At 41.7% G+C, this 21,411-nt stretch overlaps 1 protein-coding gene across 6 annotated transcripts in view; it reads left to right on the top strand.

The window, feature by feature from the left end:
- Positions 1-21,411, top strand: part of LOC119650257 (DNA-binding protein D-ETS-3) — a 204,446-nt gene that overhangs the window by 20,020 nt on the left and 163,015 nt on the right. For 4 of the 6 annotated variants that reach the window (XM_038052855.1, XM_038052854.1, XM_038052853.1 and 1 more), the window contains exons 2-4: positions 12,102-12,195; positions 12,299-12,553; positions 12,645-12,910. In XM_038052855.1, coding sequence (XP_037908783.1) covers positions 12,324-12,553; positions 12,645-12,910 — 496 coding nt within the window. In that variant the 5' untranslated portion in view covers positions 12,102-12,195; positions 12,299-12,323. The remainder of the gene's footprint in view (positions 1-12,101; positions 12,196-12,298; positions 12,554-12,644; positions 12,911-21,411) is intronic. The other 2 variants (XM_038052856.1, XM_038052858.1) reach the window with 1 other exon arrangement.

Below are 21,411 nucleotides of genomic sequence, written 5' to 3'. Positions count from 1 at the left end.
CATCATTACGCAAATGGTATATTATATGGTCCGAGTCCGTGCCAGAGTCCGCGTCATCTGGACGGACTGTTGGCACTACTTCCTATAACAACTTTATCCCTTTGAGGAGAGAATGCCGAAGAAAGTGGCCTAATGGTAACCGTAGTGCTCACTCTCCTGACAGAGCATATTCATTAAACATTTGCATTTCACTTTTTAAAAACTTTCAGGCCTGGGTGCAATTCACCGCAAGATAGAGCTTGACAAAGTCTGTGCTCTCCAGTTTCCAAAGCTTGCTTAATACTTATCAAAAATTAAAAAAAAAAAATTAAAGACCTCGAGACAGAGTTCCTCTGTCGGTTTCAACTCTTAAAAGCTACACTTTTAGATGATGAATGTTAATCATAAACTTCTACCATTCTATCGCTCACATTACCTAACGACGAATCCTATAAAACTGGGAAAAAATCATGGGTAAATAAAAACGATTTTGACTAATTGCTATCATATCGCCCAATACAAGGACCACACAAAATATGGGCAAAGGCATCCTGTCGATTTTGCACTATTCCCGGTCATATAGGAGCTCATAGTTTACGCGGTCGTTCCTTGTTTATATTTACGATTTATTTCCAGTTAGATAAGGGAAAATTTGTGGAAGAGCCATTTTGGAAGCTGCGCCATTAGAACTAGTAGGAAGTTATAAAATATCGATGAAGCATTAGTCATTTTCGGTGCCGAAGGGTTGCAAATGGTGTATATATTCGGAATTATAGGGTCAGAAATAATAGAAGTTGTAGTGTATGTTGGGTCAATTGTATAGTTATTTTAAAAGGATTGCGATTCTATAGTTAAATTAATAATGCTATCAGATCAGATAAAACATTTTTTTAGGAGTGTAGTGTGTTTATCCAAAAGGTAAAGATAATCTCTTCGGTTCTGAAAAAACCATGCACAGGAGAATATGACTGCTCTGAGGAAAGAGAGAATTATCTAATTTGAATATGTATAATAATAATATATTGAATATGTATAATAATGTCCATAATGCCACATTTTTATGGCACTGATGATTTTAAAATTTAACAACTTAAAGTAAATTTTCTCGATAATTTAGGATTTAGGTCTGTCTCCACACAAAGTTCTTTGAACATTGGCAAGTGTGTATGGTTTTCTTCTGGTTTTCGCTGAATTCCAGTCTTCCTCTGGCCCATGGGCAGAAGAAGACCCACAGCCTCAACTCCACAATTTTATCGTTCCATCCATAGGCAATGTCTTATGCTTTGGTTGTGGATCTAATTACTTGTGTTACCTTTTCTGAAGCCACGCCCTTAAGCTCGTAACCTTTTGGTACCATTTTTACGAAACCAACCCTTGACTCAAATTCCACTGCTGTTGTTACGATAAGGTCACTTGAATTCCCTAATGGTTTGTGAGAGACTTATGTTGTGCGCGAAAGCTTTTTTTCTTGGCACTGGTTATCTGCTACTGCCTATATGATGCCAACAGTCGCTATCTGACTCTCAATTGCAAAGTATACGGTCACGGCGAGTTTGGTACTCCTTGATTTTCTGAACCCTTTTGATCTGTTACCACGGCACACTGACTCTCTGTAGTTAAATTCAAAGAATCTAAAACAGCTTTTGGAATAGTCCTGTCGGCAATCCGTCCTAGCTTCAGGTTGTAAACTGCCAGTAGGTAAAGCACTGGTTCTGATAGTTACCATTTGATTTCCTTTATTTACTTTCTTGAGTCCCTCTGTTGAAACTGAAACAGTCCGAATGATTTTTCTAGGTTTTCACGCATTTCCTCCTTCATTGTTACTTTACAGATATCTTCGCATTGTTTAGCAAGCTCCTGTCTTGCACTTGAACATGTTCTATTAAGGAGCTCTCCATCTTACAGAGAAAATTTTCTGCCGGCTTGCCGGGAGTTTTGTTCAGTTTCAGCGTTAAATCGTTTTTATAGGAACGCCTGATTTGGATACTGTTTTCGTTTAGGTCGATCAACTACGGATCGAATTTGACCTTCAGGAGAACATTAACATGTCGAAAAAATCAGATTTTTTCGATTTTTAATGCTTGGGGTGCTACGCTCCAAACTAGGGATCCATGGACGAAAAAACGTGGGAGTAAGTTGCTCCTCATTTAGTCCGGTCCACCATCACGTGGGTGTGGACTTAGGATCCCGCAGATCCTAAACAACAACCTAGCATTAACATGTGTCGTATTAGCTGTTTCGGAAATAACAGTTGATTCGGTCCATATTCTTCTTAGTCTATGCCTTTCTCCCCTTTCAGTTCTTTATTTCCTTTAAATTGAATACTGTTGAATGGAATAGTTTAACTTTGGACAACTAATTTTTTTGCTTAAAGCAGGGAGAAGGATAGTCACTCCGTTTTCGGACAGTCTTATTCTCGCAGTTGTTTTCCGTCAGACCCCTTGATCTCCTTCTTCGCACTTGGCATCTAGGAAAATCGCACGATCATCGACACTCTCCTAAATGAATTCAACAATAGCTCCTATGATATCTCCCGCCGAGGTGTAGTCACCGCTGACTAGTGCACAGGCAGTAAAGCATCTTTCCCCGCCCTTGCAGTGGATCTTCTCGAGAGTGATACATACCTTTGAAATTTCCCTTTCATTCGATTTCTTGTGAAATTGTATGTAATGGTAGTTAACTAATATACCACCGAGCCACTGTATTTCAGAGATATTGATGACCGGGAGCTTACTTGACTGTTCGCGCCCGCAGCCAGTGGGCTTTTGAAACCTTAGGCCGCAAGGCTGGCTGAAAATTCCCCTATTTACATGAAGGGAAGCGTCTGATGGATAATAAGGATTATCTGTCACCCTGTCATTAGGTCTCCGTTTCCCTGTCTGCGGGTTGATTTTCCCGATGAGTATTTGTGTGTTTTTTACCCCCGAACCCTATCCCGACTCTTCTCTCTCCGTAGAATCAGCCAAAAGTAATTCACACCGTGCGGATCTCGCTTTAGTAGAATTGTCTAAAGTTAATTCCACCTGGTGTAAATTAATGCATCGGCTGCCCGCGTACCCACTTTTTCTATGTTCTTTAATTTAGGCTTAATACACTGGATTTTGAAACCGATTGCATACGAATACTTCACAAAAACCATCATTTTCCTTGTTCTATTTTCAAATACGACTATTGCACCTAATTCACTTCCTAAACTCCTCCTTTCCTTCTTGAATGTCGGGCAATAAACTAAGATTCCCGCCGGGCTTTCTGGACACTGTCACATTTAAATGGAATAAAGATTTATACAGAAATAGTATCCTGCATGATCCTCAAAAAATTGGTTTATCCTTTCCATGAGTGCATTTGCTAATGATAGCGATCCAGCTATGGTTCTTTCAACACTGTTATTATTGTTCCCATTTACATTTCCAGTCGAAAACACTCTTCACGTGCGGTTCAAGGAAACTGAGCTTCCAATGAGAGATGCATGTAATTTCATCTGTATAGCACCAGATGACATATTCTACATCTTTCGAAGCAGTCTTGAAGAAACAAACACTTTTGACTGGCCCGATAGATTCCATTTGATCAACTTTAAGCGAAATGCTAGCTCATTACCCATAAGGGCATCGCTTCAGATGGGATGATCCAACCAATGCATCTTCATCATCAACGGCACAACAACAGGTATCCGGTCTAGGTCTGCCTTAATAAGGAAGTCCAGACATACCGGCTTTGCGCCGAAATCTACCAATTCGATATCCTTAAAAGCTGTCTTTCGACTTGGCCTACGCCATTGCTCCATCTGAGCCAAGGTGTGGCTTGTCATTTTACAGCACAATAGATATTGCTCTTATAGACTTTTCGTCCTGGATCATCTTCAGACATACGGATTAAGTGAGCCACCCACCGCAACCTATTCACCCGGATTTTATCCATAATCAGACGGTCATGATATCACTGATAAGTTTTGTCATGATATAAAGGATACGAAATTGTCTATCCTCTTATTGGGATAATTCTTCTCTCAAACGTGACTAAGAGTTCGCAATTTTTCTTGCTAATAATCCAAGTCTGCAAGGAATACATTAGGACTGGCAAAATCAATGTCTTGTACAGTGAGGAGGAGGAGGGATTTCATTGCCGTAGTTGTTATCGGTTGTGATTGCATCTTACAGTTTATAATGTATTCTTAGCGGAACGCATGTTCCGTAAACATTGCCGTAAAGGGAAATTAAGAAGGCTCTCCTAACACCCGTTGAGTTGTGGCCGAAGAATATACTTCAAGTCTTCCCTGCTCCAGTCTGGTATCGTAGGAGGCGAGTAAAAGGAATATAAATGTGCCGGCTATAAAACTGTAACGCCTCGGATAGGAACCAACCTTACGCACATGACCTACGGCTATCGAAAACGGACGGGTTTCTGGAAGGTACGCCGGCTCCTCGATAGTGGTAGCGAGAGACCTCAGAATGCCCACTTTCACCAACTTTAGAGGGAATTCCGGCGATATAAACAGCACCATAAGCTGCACCAACGGGGACTTCCGATATGGTGGAGATGGGTGCTTTTTATGCACAATTAAACGCAGTTCAAGGAAGGCATCCTAAAGGTGATATTGTGATCGCGATGGGTGACCTGAATGCCAAGGTAGGATCTGACAACAACTTGCGCCGACAAGGGATGAGAAAACACAATTTTGGCGACCGCAACGGTAATGGCGGAAGGTTTGTGGATCTTTGTAACTTCAACCGCTTCATCATTGATGTCACATTGTTCGAGCACAGAGCCTGCCAAGGGTCAGTTTGGGTTGCAACTGACTGACACCGTACAATCAATCAGGTCGACCACTTCGCGATCAACAGTAGATATAGAAGCTATTTTCTGGATGTGCGTAACAAGAGAGGCGCTGATATTGGCTTCGAAAGGTATCACCATGCGATGGTCGCTTACGTTCACATGCGTGCTGCATCCGTACTTCTCGAAGGGTTGGAGAGCTCCGATGTTCTAAGTTCAACATCGACCGCTTGTGTGACCCAGCGGTCACTAAGCAGTGGAGGAGCATCTTGCTGATCGGACGGCATACACTGACTAACGCGCCTGAATATATCGATGAGCATTGGGCCGCCAGTAAAAATGGTCTTTTCTTGAGTACTATACAGGCCGTCGGTCATGTACTGGAGGGGCGTCATAAGATCTGATTGACTGCGGAATCGTGGAAGCGGATCGATGAAAGGAAGGTGTCGAAGGCTCTATTGACCGCTGCGACTGATTGCGGGCGTGACGCGACCGAGCGAAATTCCGAGAAGTTCAGCGTAGTGTACTAGTTAACAAAAGAAAATTTTTTAAGTAAAATTATTAAAAGGAAAAGTCTCCAGTTTAACCATTTTAAATTAATTAGTTAAATTAAATTTTAAATTATTACAGAACCAGCACTGAAGAACGACGCATGTTGTGTCCGAAACACGTATCTGCAATTCTCAAATAAACTGGAAACTTTTGCTTTTAATAATTTTACTTAAAAAACGAACTATAGCAAACAAAGGAATAAATGTTTAGTTCAAGTTTTGCCTGGTAAAAATGGAATACAAATTTTGTCATAGCTTTAGAAATTGGATTCATTTGCTTACAAAGGTGACCTCCCTCGACAAAAATTGCTTGACGGTCGGTGTCCGGCCATGGGAGTTTTCACTGTATATTCAAAAGTTGTACATAGAGATAATGTAATAATAATTTTTAAGCCATGCTTCGTTCCTTCTTATTCTAATTAACATTTGTAAATTTATTTATTTCTGGGAAATTATAAGTTATTTTAAATTAATAATTTAAAAATTCAAAACATTTTTATTGGGAATCATGGATAATTTAAATACAATCGCGTTCACTTGGCTGCTTATGAACACCATTTTGACAAATAAATAGTAATTAATGCCTACAATATGCTGGACGTATTTCGGCTCTCTTAAAATGTTTACTCTGAAATTAAAAGGCAAGGGTGGTAACAACAAGCCAATCTAACCAACCCTAATCTGCGATTATCCCATAAACAACCCTTTCAAAACATGGCAAGAAAATCCCCATTTTATCTGCATCTGTAATCAGATACAGTCGATTTAATTGAGTGCGTACGTTCGTTCCAGTAATGTTATAATATATTTATTGCAGATACGCTAGTCCGTACAGCACAGCCATCCACTGGATACATGTGTGTCTCTACGTAATAATTATTGTGCGTTGTCGGCTAAGTGGTCATGGAGAGGCTAATGCAGCATCCCTTATCCGAAAAGTTTTTGAACAGTTCGCAAGATAAATAAACATAACAGGACGATAAATTACAAGAACAAATCATAGATTGGGGTTGCCGTTGCTGCTATTGTCGTTGTTGTCTGATGGTCGTTGAAGGGTGGTCGGAACGCATGCAAAGGAAGACGATGCACACGTACCGCAAGGTCCATAAAATCTAAGTTTGGATATCATCGAGCCAGTCGGTTGTTGATGGTGTTTTGGCTATATGCATAGCATAAATCAAATTGTATACTACTTCCGTTACGAAAATTTGAATATTCATCGACTTCGAAAAGGATACGTTGGGCTGCTTACCCTAGCTCATCAGAAAAGTTATGAATATTCGGAATGAATCCTTTATGAGAGGGTGTTTGGAATATTCTCCTATTTTTCTCTGGTTTTAATTTTAAACAAAGAAAGTGCAAAATTGTAAATTTGAAAACAGTACATTTTACTCCACCTCCTTTTTGAAAATGGAAATTCCCAGCTATTTTTTCTGCTGATATTTGATTATCATTAGGAATAGATTTCGGAAGAAATCATAATTATGTACCAATTGTAAATAGTTGAGAAAGTCTAATTGTCATTCCAATATTTTTAACTGAAGATGATGATGTAGCACTAATTATTGCACATTTGGCTATCGATGAAAGTAGTAGATAGATGCGTATTTGTTGGACCTAGACCTGTGAATTGTGAAATGCTCCAGCTATAAATAATATGATCAGATATCGGATAAAAACTTATTCAATTTTTGAATGAATGCAATTTCGAGAAGACTATAGCAAAGATGGAAGAAGAGTTATAAAGACAAAGGCATTCTAGATACTCTAAAGAGCATATCAGCAAAACTATTCAAATTCAACGGACGGTTGTGGTCGCTGGTGTCAGAAGGATTTGTATTGTAAACTGGATGTCGGATACTGGCCAGCTGGACCGAAGTCAAATCAGGGAAATGGTTGGGGTGAGCGAAATACTTATCTCGAAGCGTGCCATTACCTCTCGGAATTAAAAGTAAGAGCTCTTAAGGTTTAGGTTTTTTTGGATTATTATTCAACTAACTTCAAGGGATCCTCAAACTTAGGTCAGAAATTTAATAATAATAATAATAACTGTTGGCGCAACAATCCAATTGGATCAGGGCCTTGAAGTGTGTCAGAACACTTCATTCAAGACCGCAACGGTATACTACAGGATTACAGTACCCTATCGGAGGCAATATAGTCAGCATTGCGCTCGCCCGAAATTATTACCCTGATTTGACTCAGGTACTGATTCACAGCTGAGTCGACTGGTATCCGACGACAAATCACGATACAAATTCAACTGCCACCAGTAAGATTTGAACTGCCACCTTCCGTACGACAGCCTCATGCTCTACTTAGCAGGAATTTAATACTGACGAGATAAATTTGCACAGCCTTCTACATGAAAGGAATATTGAAATCACCGTATGGTAACTAACTGTTTCAATAGAATGCTGTTTCAATAGAAAGGAAGAATGAAGCAAAACATTATTCGGTTTCTATTCCTTGCAAGCGTCTACGTGGATTATCATTACATCCCTGTCTAGATAAACGTCATCAGATGGCCGTAGCTATTAAGGAACTGGAAGAGCAAGCTAATACAAAAGTCACATGGGAAACGCAGGATGCTCTTCGATCCAAGAAAGCCAATCAATATAAGTGGGACTAACTAGATTGCTCATCTTCCAAACGATTTCAGAGTGGGCTTGATGGAGAGCAATGCTATTGGTAAATAGCCTTTCAGGCTCAGGAACTCATGGGACACAGTTTATGAAGATACTATGAAGAAAATGTATACTCATAAGTAAAATCAGCTAAAACTGTCTGCAAATCTTGTTCAAAGTAATGATAACCTTTTCGTCGTAATAAGAGAAGTGTAAAATTACAAACAAGGTCCAACAGAAGATTTTCTCAATACCAAATCACTAAGAAAACTTGTGTTACGAGAGTGGTTGGGGGGGGGGGGGGGGGGGACGAAGTGTGTACCGAATAAATTTCTAGTACGGGGATCGAGGATGCAATGTATTCGACTCCACTCGTCTCGGTCGAGAGACAGCGTTTTCCAATTTCTTAGCGACATAATGTCACATTTTCGCTTTCCTGCTGAAATTGTGAAATTGTTTTATGGGTGTCAAGAATAATGTCCAATCGACGCCTACAACTAGGACTGGACAGCATACAAGTTAGAAATGGCATTCCCCAACGAAGCGTTTTAAGCCCAATGTTGTTTAATGTCTATACAACATCCCTGCATAATAAATGCTCTGATACCATTGAAAACTTCCAATATGTCGACGACTTCCTCATTTTGGGCACTGGAGACGATTGGTTGTCGACTTCCAAATATTTGCAAAAGCAGGTAACTGCATTTGTTGATGAATCTCAAACATTGGGCCTACCAATCAACATAACCAAATCCCAATCAATATCCTTCAAGAGGAGCAAGGAAAAAAACACACCTGCCCATTAAAATTAATAATCTTATCTTATCCTTGCCAACGTCAAATCCACCACCATTTTAGGAAGGGAGATAACATGGACATGTTCGGTCAGAGACCACTTGAACCGTAAAGACAGATAGGTTGATTAATTTTTCAACTGATTTTTTTTGAAGCCTCACAGCCCGTAAGGCCATCAATCTATATAGATCTGTGGTAAGGTACATTTTAGAGTATGCCATAACGTCCACAATGAATCCGCCAAATTCCTTTGAAAACAAGCTCGACTCAATATCTGCTCGTATTGTGTGATGAGAACCACCCCAATGTACCAGATTTTTGCTTTGGCCAATGAACCACCTCTCCGTTTCAGAAGGCCCCTACTGCCAGCGACAGAACTTCTTAAATTAAAGGAAAGAAATCCCAAAACCTATTATTTGGCGATTCTGAATCCGGATGCTGAAAATGGTCTACCGCGGATCTATAAGTCGTTCCGGAGCTTGTTTGACACTGTAATTCCCAACGTTATTTCCGCAACCTCTAATAAGATTCAGGTTTTCCTGCCGTACGATTTGGGGGCCATCTGGGGTAGAGCCCAGGTGATGGCTGCGTGTGGTAGGGCATTAGAGGGCCTCAAATCAAGGGGTTTTCTGGTCCTGGCATCTGATGCTACGTTCATGCGGCGTGGGTCTGCCTGTGCGGTGGTTGGTGCGTAGAGGACGCAAGCCTCACGTTTTTCTTGGATAAAAGCATTCCGACATTGATAACAAAGTATCTGATGCCACTCTGAGTTTCGAGAAACTCTTGCATTTTGCTCGGGACAAGTCGGTGGTGACTTACGATTCTTGGTGAGTATTATGACTATTGTAAGAGCGCCTAATACACAAAATGCCCTTGGGTAGGCGGGTGAAAATCTGAGCGAAGGCATTGGCCGATCTGTGAACTACTGGCGCACGAATTCCACGTAACATCTAATTATACTGAGAATGTATAGTACATGCAAAGTTCCGTCGTAGGATTGATCCAAATAAACACCTGCTCGAATTGCTCTTTTGCCGTTGAATATTAGTGTATGTTACATACAAATATTCTCTGGTTAGTAATTTGAGCTCTTTACTTTCCATCAATCAATATGGAAATCCTCCCCATCCCCCAGTGGATTTGAGGTGAAAAGGATCCTTTTTACCCGCTTTCGCAATAAAGGCCACATTTGCCCCCCTCCATGTCCTTGGTATATATCCCATATATATCCTGCCCCATATCACCCTTCGAAGAGACTCTAAAATTACTTCTAGGCCCTACTGGAGTAGTGCTGGGAAGATGCCATCCACTGCCCACCTTACCCTAGCTTCCGAGCGTAGCTTTAGTTCCCACTTCTCCTTTCTTCAATGTTGGGGTATCAGGCAGAATGTTGACGCCACTTCGCCGTGGGCTAGGACCTCGAGAAATCGTTTCATTTCGCTCCTGATATAACCGCCCCTTTGTAGATGAGTCATGTTGTTGTTCAGGTGCATTGCATAGGAGTCGCAATCTCCTGAGATTTCTTATTATTCTTTTTATTTCGGAATTGCTCTCAATGTCCAATCTGATTATTCTGTGATCCAACATAGAAGGCTCATCCGACACCCTCATTCCTGACCAACCTATTCATCAGAATATTCCCTAGAGTTATATCTAGTACCTCTGTACTTCTTATCTAGTGTCGGCCACGAATGTATATATTCCTAACTTATTACTAGGAATAAATTCAAGAAGGTACTTACATCTTTGATTAGTGTGGCTGCTTCCCCAGACTTCGTGATGGAGAAGAAGTGGTAGCGCAGAACTTCGTTAGTCTAGCAGAACTTCGTTAGTCTAGCTCTGATGGAATGGGGATGACGTCTGGTGCGAAGTTGCCGGATGCCATTCTCCCCCGGCCTCCAGTGAGACTTGTACTGCTATAAGGTCTCCTGTCAGGAACTCTGAAAGACATATATATTTTTAAATTACGTTTAAGAATGATACAACTTCTTGCTGACCACATTGTGTAGTTGTAGTGTACCGTTACGGTCTTGAATGAAGTGTTCTAACACACTTCAAGGCCCTGATGCAATTGAATTGTTGCGCCAACTATAATTATTCTTATTAACGTTAAGAGCTCTTCTCCACTGCCGGAGTATCACCCTCCACCCTAAGTCCTAGAAGATCCAAGTCTAAGTCGTTCAGTTTCTCCTTTTCTCAGGCCAGCAGGTCTACTTTCCTCGGTAAGTTATCCACCCGGTGTACTTTCCAAAGTGTCCTTCCTCCGCTTTTCCCTATGCAGGTGCACTGGTATGTTGCGAAATTCTTAGTTAATATGGAAATTTCGACATTCTTCGATAGTTTCCTGTTCCGCACGAGTAACTATTTGCTCCGGAAATGATTTGACAGTATAGCGAGTCAAATGTCCTTTAAAACACTAGCATAGCTGGCGGCGGGCTCTCTGGCTACTGCCTTCACCCTTGACCTACTCAGGATGTCCCCCGTCTTCAGTTCAGGTTTTTATTATTTGGAACATTCCCCTTATGTGGGCTAATCGCCATTGCTCTCCGCTTTCTTGGCTGCAGTAATGTCGACTCAGGTTTGTCCTGAGCCTTCTTACGGGCCTATTCTAGTTTCAGGCCTCTTTCAGATTTCGTAGGTACCATTCAGCACCTGCGCCACTGAACCCTGTCTTCCTGACATCTAATGTACTGATCTCAGACATGCTTTTGATTGCTCCTGCTCTTTGAGCAGTGGTGTTTGTTGGTTACAATCCTCGCAGTAGGCCAATGTTGACTATGGCTTCACTGCTTGAAGCCTCAACTTCTCCCTTTCTTTATGTGATCACCGGGATCTCACTGTTTCTGAGATGTAACTCCGCCTGGTTGACCAGTTTGTGTGCGGTATGGGGTCGCACCTGTTTGTTTTTAGTTTTTTTTTAGGATCGTACTCATATGGTTGGAGGTTAGGAGGTCCGCTTTGCCATAGCTCCCCGCTGAGATGACCAGATATCGGTGAGACTCCGATCGTACACAGTCAGTTACCCCGACTGCAAATTATCCAATGGACACGGTTCGCATGACACTCTGGATTGGGGGAGATGTTTTTCGGTAGACAAGAGGCTTGGTTCCTGGAAACTTGGCTCCCAGGAAACTTAATATTCCGTTTGACTCCTTCATCGAGATTAGTATGAATCGTTCAGTCTTAAAGTCAATAATTTTATAAGAGTGGGGAATCTTCTCAAATTTTCTATGAATAGTTAGGTTTGAAATTTCGAAAACTTTACTTGAGAGAGACAAAAAAGATGAAGTATTCCACCTCCCCCTGACTTATTATCAACTTCAACAGACATAAACCCAAATATTGTTTATTTATTCGTTCAATTTGATTTTAGATTATTCCTTTGGCTATAAGGCGATAGTTAAATTTCCTCAATCTTAAGTGCATACTATATGCTCTGGTTCGATAGGCGAATACTTGGAAATTAGGTAATATGTACTGAAAACCTTAATCTTTAGTGAGTCATACAATTATTCACATTTCAAAATGTCCAAGATATCAGTTGCCCTAACTAAAATTATCTGATTACAGGCTCAAGTGGACAAACGATTCCACCATGTACGAAAGTTCTTGTTCATATCAAACGGCGCTGGACCTCAAGCGGGTCTCGCCTGCAACAGCGCAAGTAAAAACTGAGGACTGCATAGGAATAGGGCAATGTTCCCCAGACTGGACCTCATATCGTTTCCACCAATCCACCTTTGAGCAATTGAAGCAAAGTGTCGAAAAGGCGAAAGCAGCACTTCAGGATCGTACGGGATTTTTTGGCACATCAAGCGCATTTAGGTAAGAAAAATGTGAAACATTTCCGAAGGACTCTACTACCCCATGCTCTTGAAAACATATTGGTACCAAAGTCCTTTTTTGTCTTTCACAGTGATATCTACACAACACCAAGGTTAGCAGATTCGTTAGAGTCTGTTAGTATAAACGGTAGTGCGGCAAGTTGTATTGTCGGTGTAAATAGTCCAACATCATCAGCCTCTGGCTTAGTAGTTAACGGTAATTGTATAACGACAGTATCGGGGACCACAGGACAACGATATCGAATCGATTCTCTACCGCAAGTTAGCACAAATAATTCGGTAACATCTTCATTGGCGCAAACTTTAGATGCAGTCGTTGATAACAAAAATCGATCAGGTAAGTTTATCCCTTTTCTTGATTTTCGAAATTTGAGTCTTTTTTTGGATAAGTTCTACCCAAGATCGTGAATCTTATCTCCCAACTCACAATAAGACTCAGGCTAGAATACTAAACAGAAAATCTCTAGCATGTCACTAGCTAGTTTTTCAGCAATACTATTAACGACCGAGGGATGAGGATATTAGGTTATATGTCATGCTGGCCCCACGCCCAGATAAGGAAGAAGGGTTTGAGGCAATGTGCTTTGTACAATTCTCAGTAAAACAAAAATAAAATGCTGAGGCCAGGGAAAGAGATAAATGAAGTATAATTTACTCCACTATGCTAAATCCTACCTTATTTCTCGTGACAGGTCCGCGACAGGCCGAACAAGAAAGCGCGTTAAATTTCGTTAAAAACAAAAGCCATTGTGTTGAGGTATCCAAAGCCTTGGAGAAATACTAGAGCGTTCGTTTCAATCGACACCGCAGGACGCAAGTAAATCAGTCCAAGCAAACCAAATAGGTTTCTACACATTAAATATCGGCAGCCTCACTGGAAAGATTTAGGATGAGACCTTCGGAAAAGGCGCAATAAACGGCGACACAGCACGTTAAAAATGGTCATCAACTCTCACGAGCTCAATATAGTGTCGACATTACCATCCCAAAGGATTTTCCAGATGCCATTAAAGAAATCAAATGATTTGATGACCGGCTGATGAAGCTGGCTATTATATCAGTAGAACATACGATTCACTCTTCACCGCATACGCACCAGAAACAGGTCGACCTGATTCTGGAAGAATACTTCCCGCAACTTCTCCATACAATGACCTATAACGTGTTTGGTGATGACAATATTTTCTTTGCGAGTGACCGTAATGTTCATGTGGGTGACATGAGACAGAGGTGCCATGGGGGAAAAGGCGAGTGTATAGGCGATTTTGCGAATACTCATGAACTTATATGTACCAATACATGGTTCAACAAACTACTATCTCATCTTCCCGCATTTTATGGTGAGAGCACTAAATTGGTAATCGATCATATCCGCCGACCATCGCACCACCACTTCGGCCGTTGATTGGCCTCTTCCAATTGAGGTCAACGATAAAACATCGTGAGAATGCACTGGCATGTAGCACATTCAATGGTGGCGTTTTGGCGAGAAGAAATTATCTCACGCAATTACTAACCATTACAAATGTGGAAGAATTAAAGACACGATCCATAAAGCGACCTATTCAACCCTCGCGGTCACCAAACTTGGTAAGCGGTTCATCAACCGAAATACTTGGCTTGACGATGTTTAAGTGAAGGTCCGTGAAAAGAAACGTCTCTACCGTAAGTTTCTCGACAATAAAACGCTGGCCAATTGGCAAATTTACAAGAATGCCAATCGGGAAGTATAGAAAGCGATCGCTGTTACAAAGATCTTTTCGATAAACTAAAAGAAATCTGTCTCGACTTCTCATAAGCATTTGTCTATTGCTTTAATGAAAAGAACGATACTTTGCTTACCGACGAGGCCACAACGGATAGATAGCTAGAGTATTTCAAACAAAATTTCAACACAAGCACCGCCCACATTTGGAGCAATTCCACCTGTCAGCGCGACTGAAGTCGAGCTGGGAGTCAACACCGCGGCCCAGTGAGGTCTTCAACGAGGCTATTGAGGAAAGTAGAACACCATCTGACTGGCAAGACAATGCCACAGTTCCAATATGGAAAAAGAAAGGTAGTCCTGCTGAATGTTCAAATTACCGTCAAATTACCGTATTCACGACATCGTTTAAATAACCGTGAATCAAGCGGAGTTTCTTAAGAACTGCGGAACTATTGACGCAATATATTTCTGGATCTACAACACCTAGTACCAGAAGAATTCTTGCACTGGATTAAATTGGTCTGCCATGATCCGAAATGTAAAGTTCGAAGTGTGGCGGGTGTATCAAACCGATTCGTGCCTCTGTCGGTGTTCATCAAGAAAGCGCCCTCTCACCACCCCTTCTTTTACGGATATTGTCATACGGGACATCTAACGCTCAACGTCCTATACACTACTCTATATAGATGATGTTTTCCTAGCATCTAATAGCAAAAATTATCTGGAGCAACTTGTTTAAAAATTGAATTTGAAATAGAATTTTTGACGGTCCATCCTAATGAAACAGTGAATAAAATGGCGTTTCACAACTGGCATCCTTGTGATCGACGTATTACCGATCTTATCAATTCGAAAATTTACCCCAATGTCGTCCGTCGTGTCGCCCTCTATGATTCCGAATGTTGGCCGACTACAAAAGACTATAAACGACGTCTTGCGGTAATAGACGCGAAGATGTTTCGTTGGACATGCAACATAACACGTTATGATCATATCCGAAATCGATATGGCATTACACAAATCGTGGAAAAATTGGGAGAAAAGCGTCTTCGATAGTCGCGGTAGAGAGAATTCATTTGCTAAGATTTGTTTGAACATCGAAGTCGATATGAAACAACCAAAAGGCCAGCCAAAACAGTGGCATCTTAATACACTTGACGCTGATTTGAAAGCCTTCTGGCTGCATCCAGATCAGGCAAATGACAGAGCAAAATAGCGCAATAGATCAAAACGAATTGACCCAGCTTCTGGACGGGCTGAAGGGCGAAAGAGGAAGTGTTACTTCATGTTTAATAACTTCTGATTAAAGAGTAACAGATTTATACATAAAATATTTAATGCAAAAGTAAAATTTGCTTGACATTGCCAAACTAGACAAGCGGAAAAATTTGACTGACGGTTTCGTCCAGGCCAGACGCAACTCGTCACAAGCCGCACCTTTGCCTTGGTTGGATAGGCGATTTCTTCATTGCTTCATCAAGAATGATGTGATGCTGTTAATGATATAAATGTGTTCAGCGTGGGAGCCAGGTTGTACTTTGGTGGGCAAGCTTTCGGCATATTCCTTCCCTTCCCTTAGTGCTTTAGGCATGTTTACCTTCAGATTATTAAAAATTACACAATGCACCACATCTTTCATTAAGCGTTCAGCTTCTGGTTTCTCCACTTATTTTCTCATTGTTGCTCATACCCTGTGGTTTTCTTCATCGTTGACTTCGCCTTTTGTCTTGCAGGCATTCTTTACGGCATTTCGCTGTTATTACATCCACCCCATTCCATCGATCGATATATTTGTTGGGCGATCTTGTACGCCTTGTCGTCAGGTGATTTTGATGACCAACCGCTATCAGCCAATGGAGAGCTGCGTTATGAAATTGCTTCACGCATTAACGCAACCTGGATGAAGTGGCGTTCCACAACTGGTGTCCTTTGTGATCGACGTATCAACGAACGTCTCAAATCTAAAATTTACCGCAATGTCATCCGTCCAGTCGCTCTCTATGGTTCTGAGTGTTGGCCGACCATAAAAGACAATGAACGGCGTCTTGCGGTAATGGAGACGAAGATGCTACGTTGGACTAGTGGCGTCACACGTTTAGATCACATCCGAAATGAGGATATCCGCGATCGTTATGGGGTCGCACCGATCGTGGAAAAGTTGCGAGAGAGGCGTCTTCGATGGTATGGTCACGCAATTCGTGCAAACGAGAATTCACTTGCAAAGATTGGTCTGAACATCGAAGTCGATGGTAAACGACCAAAAGGCAGACCTAAGCAACGATGGCTTGATACGCTGGATGGGGATTTGAAAGCCTCGAGATTGCACCCAGATCAGGCATTCGATAGAGCCAAATGGCGAAGCCGATCACGACGAGCCGACCCCGCTTGTGAACGGGACAAAGGCTGAAGAAAAAGAAGAAGAACCTCTATCTGCTTTTTTCAGGTTAAGGTTTACGAGTGTCGCTCCGAGTCGCCTTTGAATTGTGATAGATATCACCTGATGGTGCCCATTGCGTATACTCTTACTATAATATAATTTTACTATTTAGGTGTTGGACCAGCGAGTGACTGACGAAAGTAAAATCTTCGATAGAATCTGGTTCTCCACGCCTAAACGTATTCACATTTCCGATATTGACCAGAATGGAGAGATTTCGAACAAGATCCTTCCTCTTTTATTTGTCTCCCCACTTACGCATTTCACTACCCAAGTTAGAAGCTTCCGACAATAATCTTCGGGTTGCTTTGTTAGCCGTCTCTCGTTAGTCTGACCAACATATTAGAATACTCTAGTATTGTCGTAGTAGGTGGGGCATAACAATTTTCTTAACCACCACAAAGTCGTGTTGATAATGCTTCATTACTTGCTGTAAAACTCGATTTATGCTGGCTCACATCCCAGCCTTTCTATTTACGTGTCTTTCTCAAACATCGTGATGGAGTCTCTTATATGGCTTGCAAACAATAGCGATATCGATTCCTTTTTCATAGATTTTCAGCCAGTGGGAACTCTCTGGTCGATAAGCAAACTATCGTAGAAGGAATCTTCGAGTTGGTATCGCTTCACGTTGCCATTCCTTTGGACCTGCTAGTTAGCCAACATTTCCCACTCAGGAACTTCGCCCTAGACCAAGCTTCGCTATTGTTCCAGTCCGTATCAGGATTGCTGACTTCGATTCCGATTCCCAATTCTTTTCGATTTGTTCAATAGCAATGGTTGCCATTTAAGTGTCTCCTATTCACTCTTTGAGGAGTATAGGTTATCCACACACACAAATTGTGCTTCGGTTTCACTATCATCACACTTAATGCTGTGCAAGTGGTAAGCTGACAGCAGCGAGACAAACAAAAGAACACAGACACCCATGACGACTGGGATTTGAATTCAGAGCAGTGGGATTGGGAGGCTGACGCTCTACCCTCTCAACCATCGCACCATCCATTCTTGCCATTTGATTTTCATTTGAACTGGTCCTCTCCCTTCATTGCTTCAATGAACGCTCGATTCGCAGAACGGCACCTAATGTTGAATTATTTCCATGTTGCTGGTAATGTTAAGGAATTAACAGCACTCCATGAGAATATAGCATTTCTGTATTTCATTTATACCATATAGAATGTTGGAAGATGCGGCAAGACTTTTAATCAACCATCAACCTTCGTTACTTACATCAGAATGGACTGTAAAATTAGCCAACCTAAATAAGAATAACGGCCATCAAAAATAGACTAGTTAGTATCAATTACTGCTTGGTTTATGCTCTATAGGCCAATTCCTATCACCACTCTATCGGAAATATCGATGTGTCCCTTCTGGAGGGCTCTTGCAAGTTTCTCGCTATTATCGGTCACATCCCAATTTTAAGTACTCCAGTGCGGAACCCGCTGGCATTATTGTACCAAGAACATTGGCTTATTTCTCGATAGGATCTGAATTCGTCGTTGTCTCGTCAAGTTTCTTTGGTATTTTGTGATGCTAGTGAATCGAATTCATCACATCATCATCAAACGCGCTTAAAAACCGAACAAAACTTTACCAACTGATCCTCCAAATTGAGACTTGGGTGGAGCTTTTCAACGGCAAACCCGGCAACGAAACTGGAATAACGATTTGCGCATTCTCTTATGGAACGGGTGCTCCCTGTACAGATTGTATGCTGCCCAGCAGCTAGCTGATACTCTGTCCCAATATGAGGCTGGTGTAATAGCGTTACAAGAAATGTGCTGGACAGGGACTGGTTTCTTGGAAAAGAGCCACTATACCATATGTTATGGTGGTCATCCAGTGAACCATGTGTCCGGAGTAGGTTTCCTAACCAGCCTAAAACTGAAACCTGTTGTTATCGGCTTTGAAAATATAAACGAAAGGCTATGCCCTCTACGCTTCCGAGAAGAATTTAGAAATATAACCCCCAGTAACGTTCACGCTCTTAAAGAGGAGACTGCAGACTCGGAGAACGCTACTTTCTACATACTTGGACATTTTAATGGTGAAGTAGGGACGGAGCCCTTATTCGGGCATTGGACTGCGAATTATTCAATGCACGACATGGTTGTTGTGAGTATCTGGCTTGCGGTAAAAGCGGAAGTTTTTCCAACAAGTCATCAGGATGAAGCGGTATACACCTCCACGCTTTGATTTTGTTACCGTATAGGCATATTGGCACGATGAGTTGAGTACTTTGATGAACTGCTCAACAATCAAAATAGCGTCGAGTTGGACATCAAGCCAACTGAAGACGGCGGACACCACCCTTTGAAGAAATAATCCCTGCAATTCATCGGCTTAAAAATCATAAGCTGCCAGGGGCCGATGGGATTACAGCCGAATTGGTTAAATATGGAGGCCACTAATTACACCAAACGGATGATCAACTTATGCTCAAGGTATGGGACAGCAAATCAATGTCTGATGACTGGCAACAAGGCAGTGTAGCAATTATAAAGGTATCACGTTACTGCAAAGTCGGATAGCCTCGCACGCTCAGATCACCATTGGCCTATACCAAAGCAGCTTCACTCCAGGCATGGATGGAAAAACCTTTAGAATATATTGTTGGAATATTAGTCACACCATCTTTTCATTGACTTCAAGGCCGCTTATGGCCAGGGTAAAACTGTACACGACCATTCGATATCCCGATGAAATTGATAAGACTGACTAGGTAGGCCCTGATCAATGTGAGAGGCCAAATCAAAGCAGTAGCATCAACAATGGTTTGAGATAAGGAGGTGTCCTATCCTGCTCCCTTTTTAATGTGGCGCTCGAAAAAATACTCTGTGATGCTTAGGAAAATGCGAGAGGCACCATCCTCTTTAAGTTCACCCAACTACTGGCGAACGCTGGCGATATCGTTATCATGGGAAGAATGACCCGAGACCTACAAACTACCTTCATCCAGATCGATCAGGCGGGGCGAGATCTTGGACTGCACATCAATGAAGGCAACACCAAATATATGGTGCTCACATTAGCACTGGTCAAACGAGAACAAGACAGGAGACTATAACTTTGAGACCGTTGAGAATTTCTTCTCCTAAGACGATGATTTCCGCGCGCGGTTATTGGCCGTCAATAAAGCCTATTTCAGCTTACAAAAACTGTTCCGCTCGATACATCTCACCATATGGTGAAAGCTCTAACTGTACAAGACAATGATCTTGCCAGTCCTCATGTATTCGTCGAAGACTTGGGTTCTTAGCAAGAAAAATTGCCGCGGTCAAGAGAAGAATTTTTGGTCCCCTACATGAGGATGAAGGATTCTGTAGACTATATAACGATGAAATCTATGAGCGATACCATGATAATCTGGTTGTGAATAAAATCCGGCTCAACAAGTTGCGGTGGACGGGTCACTTAATCCGTATCATTGATCCAGGATGCCAGCTAGCTTTTAGGGATATCGAATTGGTGGAAATTGGCGCGAAATCGGGATCCGGAAGTTCTTTATTAAGGCAGGTCTAGACCTGGTTCCAGTTGTTGCGCCGGCTATTATGATGATCATCAGACCATCCTTCATTAAGGCCGCTCAAGTAACATTTCTCAAAGGTGAGGTAGCACACGCTCGGTAGCAATGAGAATGAGTATAGTTTAACCGTTTTCCTTAATAGTAAAATTTGCCATACATGATGGCATCATTATTGTAGTTCTTGAAGCAGCAGTCAGTGATTATGATTTTTTGATTACTTCACAGTCTAATAACGTATCTATTTCTATTCAGAGTTTCAGACTTTCAAATCACTCAATTAACTCTCTGAAGAAGCCCCCTCCCCCATCTACACTCACTCACAATACAATCGTTTTAGTTTCCAACTTGAATTGCTTGAACAGCAAGTTTTTGAATTCTTGACCAACGATTTCTCGAATTCTTTAGAAGTTCATCGAAGCATCAACACAATCCCGCCACTCTCATCCTTAGCAAAGTTACCATCAATGCAGCCCTTTCGAATGCTCCCCACTCCATGGCTATCTGTCTGGATCCAACAAAACTCCAAGTCTACAGCGCCGAGAAAAAGTTGTCCAAGCTTAGTCAAAAGAAAACGGAAGTACACGGTCGATTCCCTGACATAATAGAAGAGACGACCTCCTTTCAAACTAGAAAGGAGCAGCATCAAGTTTAGTTGAAATAATGAGTTACGCCTGAGAGGGTCCTTTGAGTTGAACACAATGCTCGGCATTATGAAAAAGTCTCAGCAATAGAAATGAAAGAAATAGGGAAAATGTCCAGGCACACAACCTGCCTAATAATATTTGAATAAGGATGACTGCGAGAGTCACTGCAATGGCGTTCCATTCTTCAGAGCTCCATTTTAACAATATATTTTATCCCACCCCCGCCATATATTTGTCGAATTTCTTGAACGGGACATAAAGCACAGGTTGACGTTTTTGCACAGTCCCAGGTTATTTCGCCAATGGTGCACTTGGGAAAAAATTGCAAATTCTTTTCAGACAGCGTTTCTTTCTTTTCGACTCGGAGAAATGGTCGCCGGCAGGACTAAAATATTTGCAAAGCACGCGACACATTCTATGCGCTGCAATATTTTATAAGCGAAAATTGTAATACGGTGTAAATGGCGTTCGAAGAGTCTCGTTCGAGCCCTTTGATCACCTCCAAATCTGACTAGTC

Source organism: Hermetia illucens, chromosome 2, assembly GCF_905115235.1.
Source record: "Hermetia illucens chromosome 2, iHerIll2.2.curated.20191125, whole genome shotgun sequence".
Classification (NCBI taxonomy): domain Eukaryota; kingdom Metazoa; phylum Arthropoda; class Insecta; order Diptera; family Stratiomyidae; genus Hermetia; species Hermetia illucens.
This window is presented reverse-complemented; position numbering and strand designations above follow the sequence as displayed.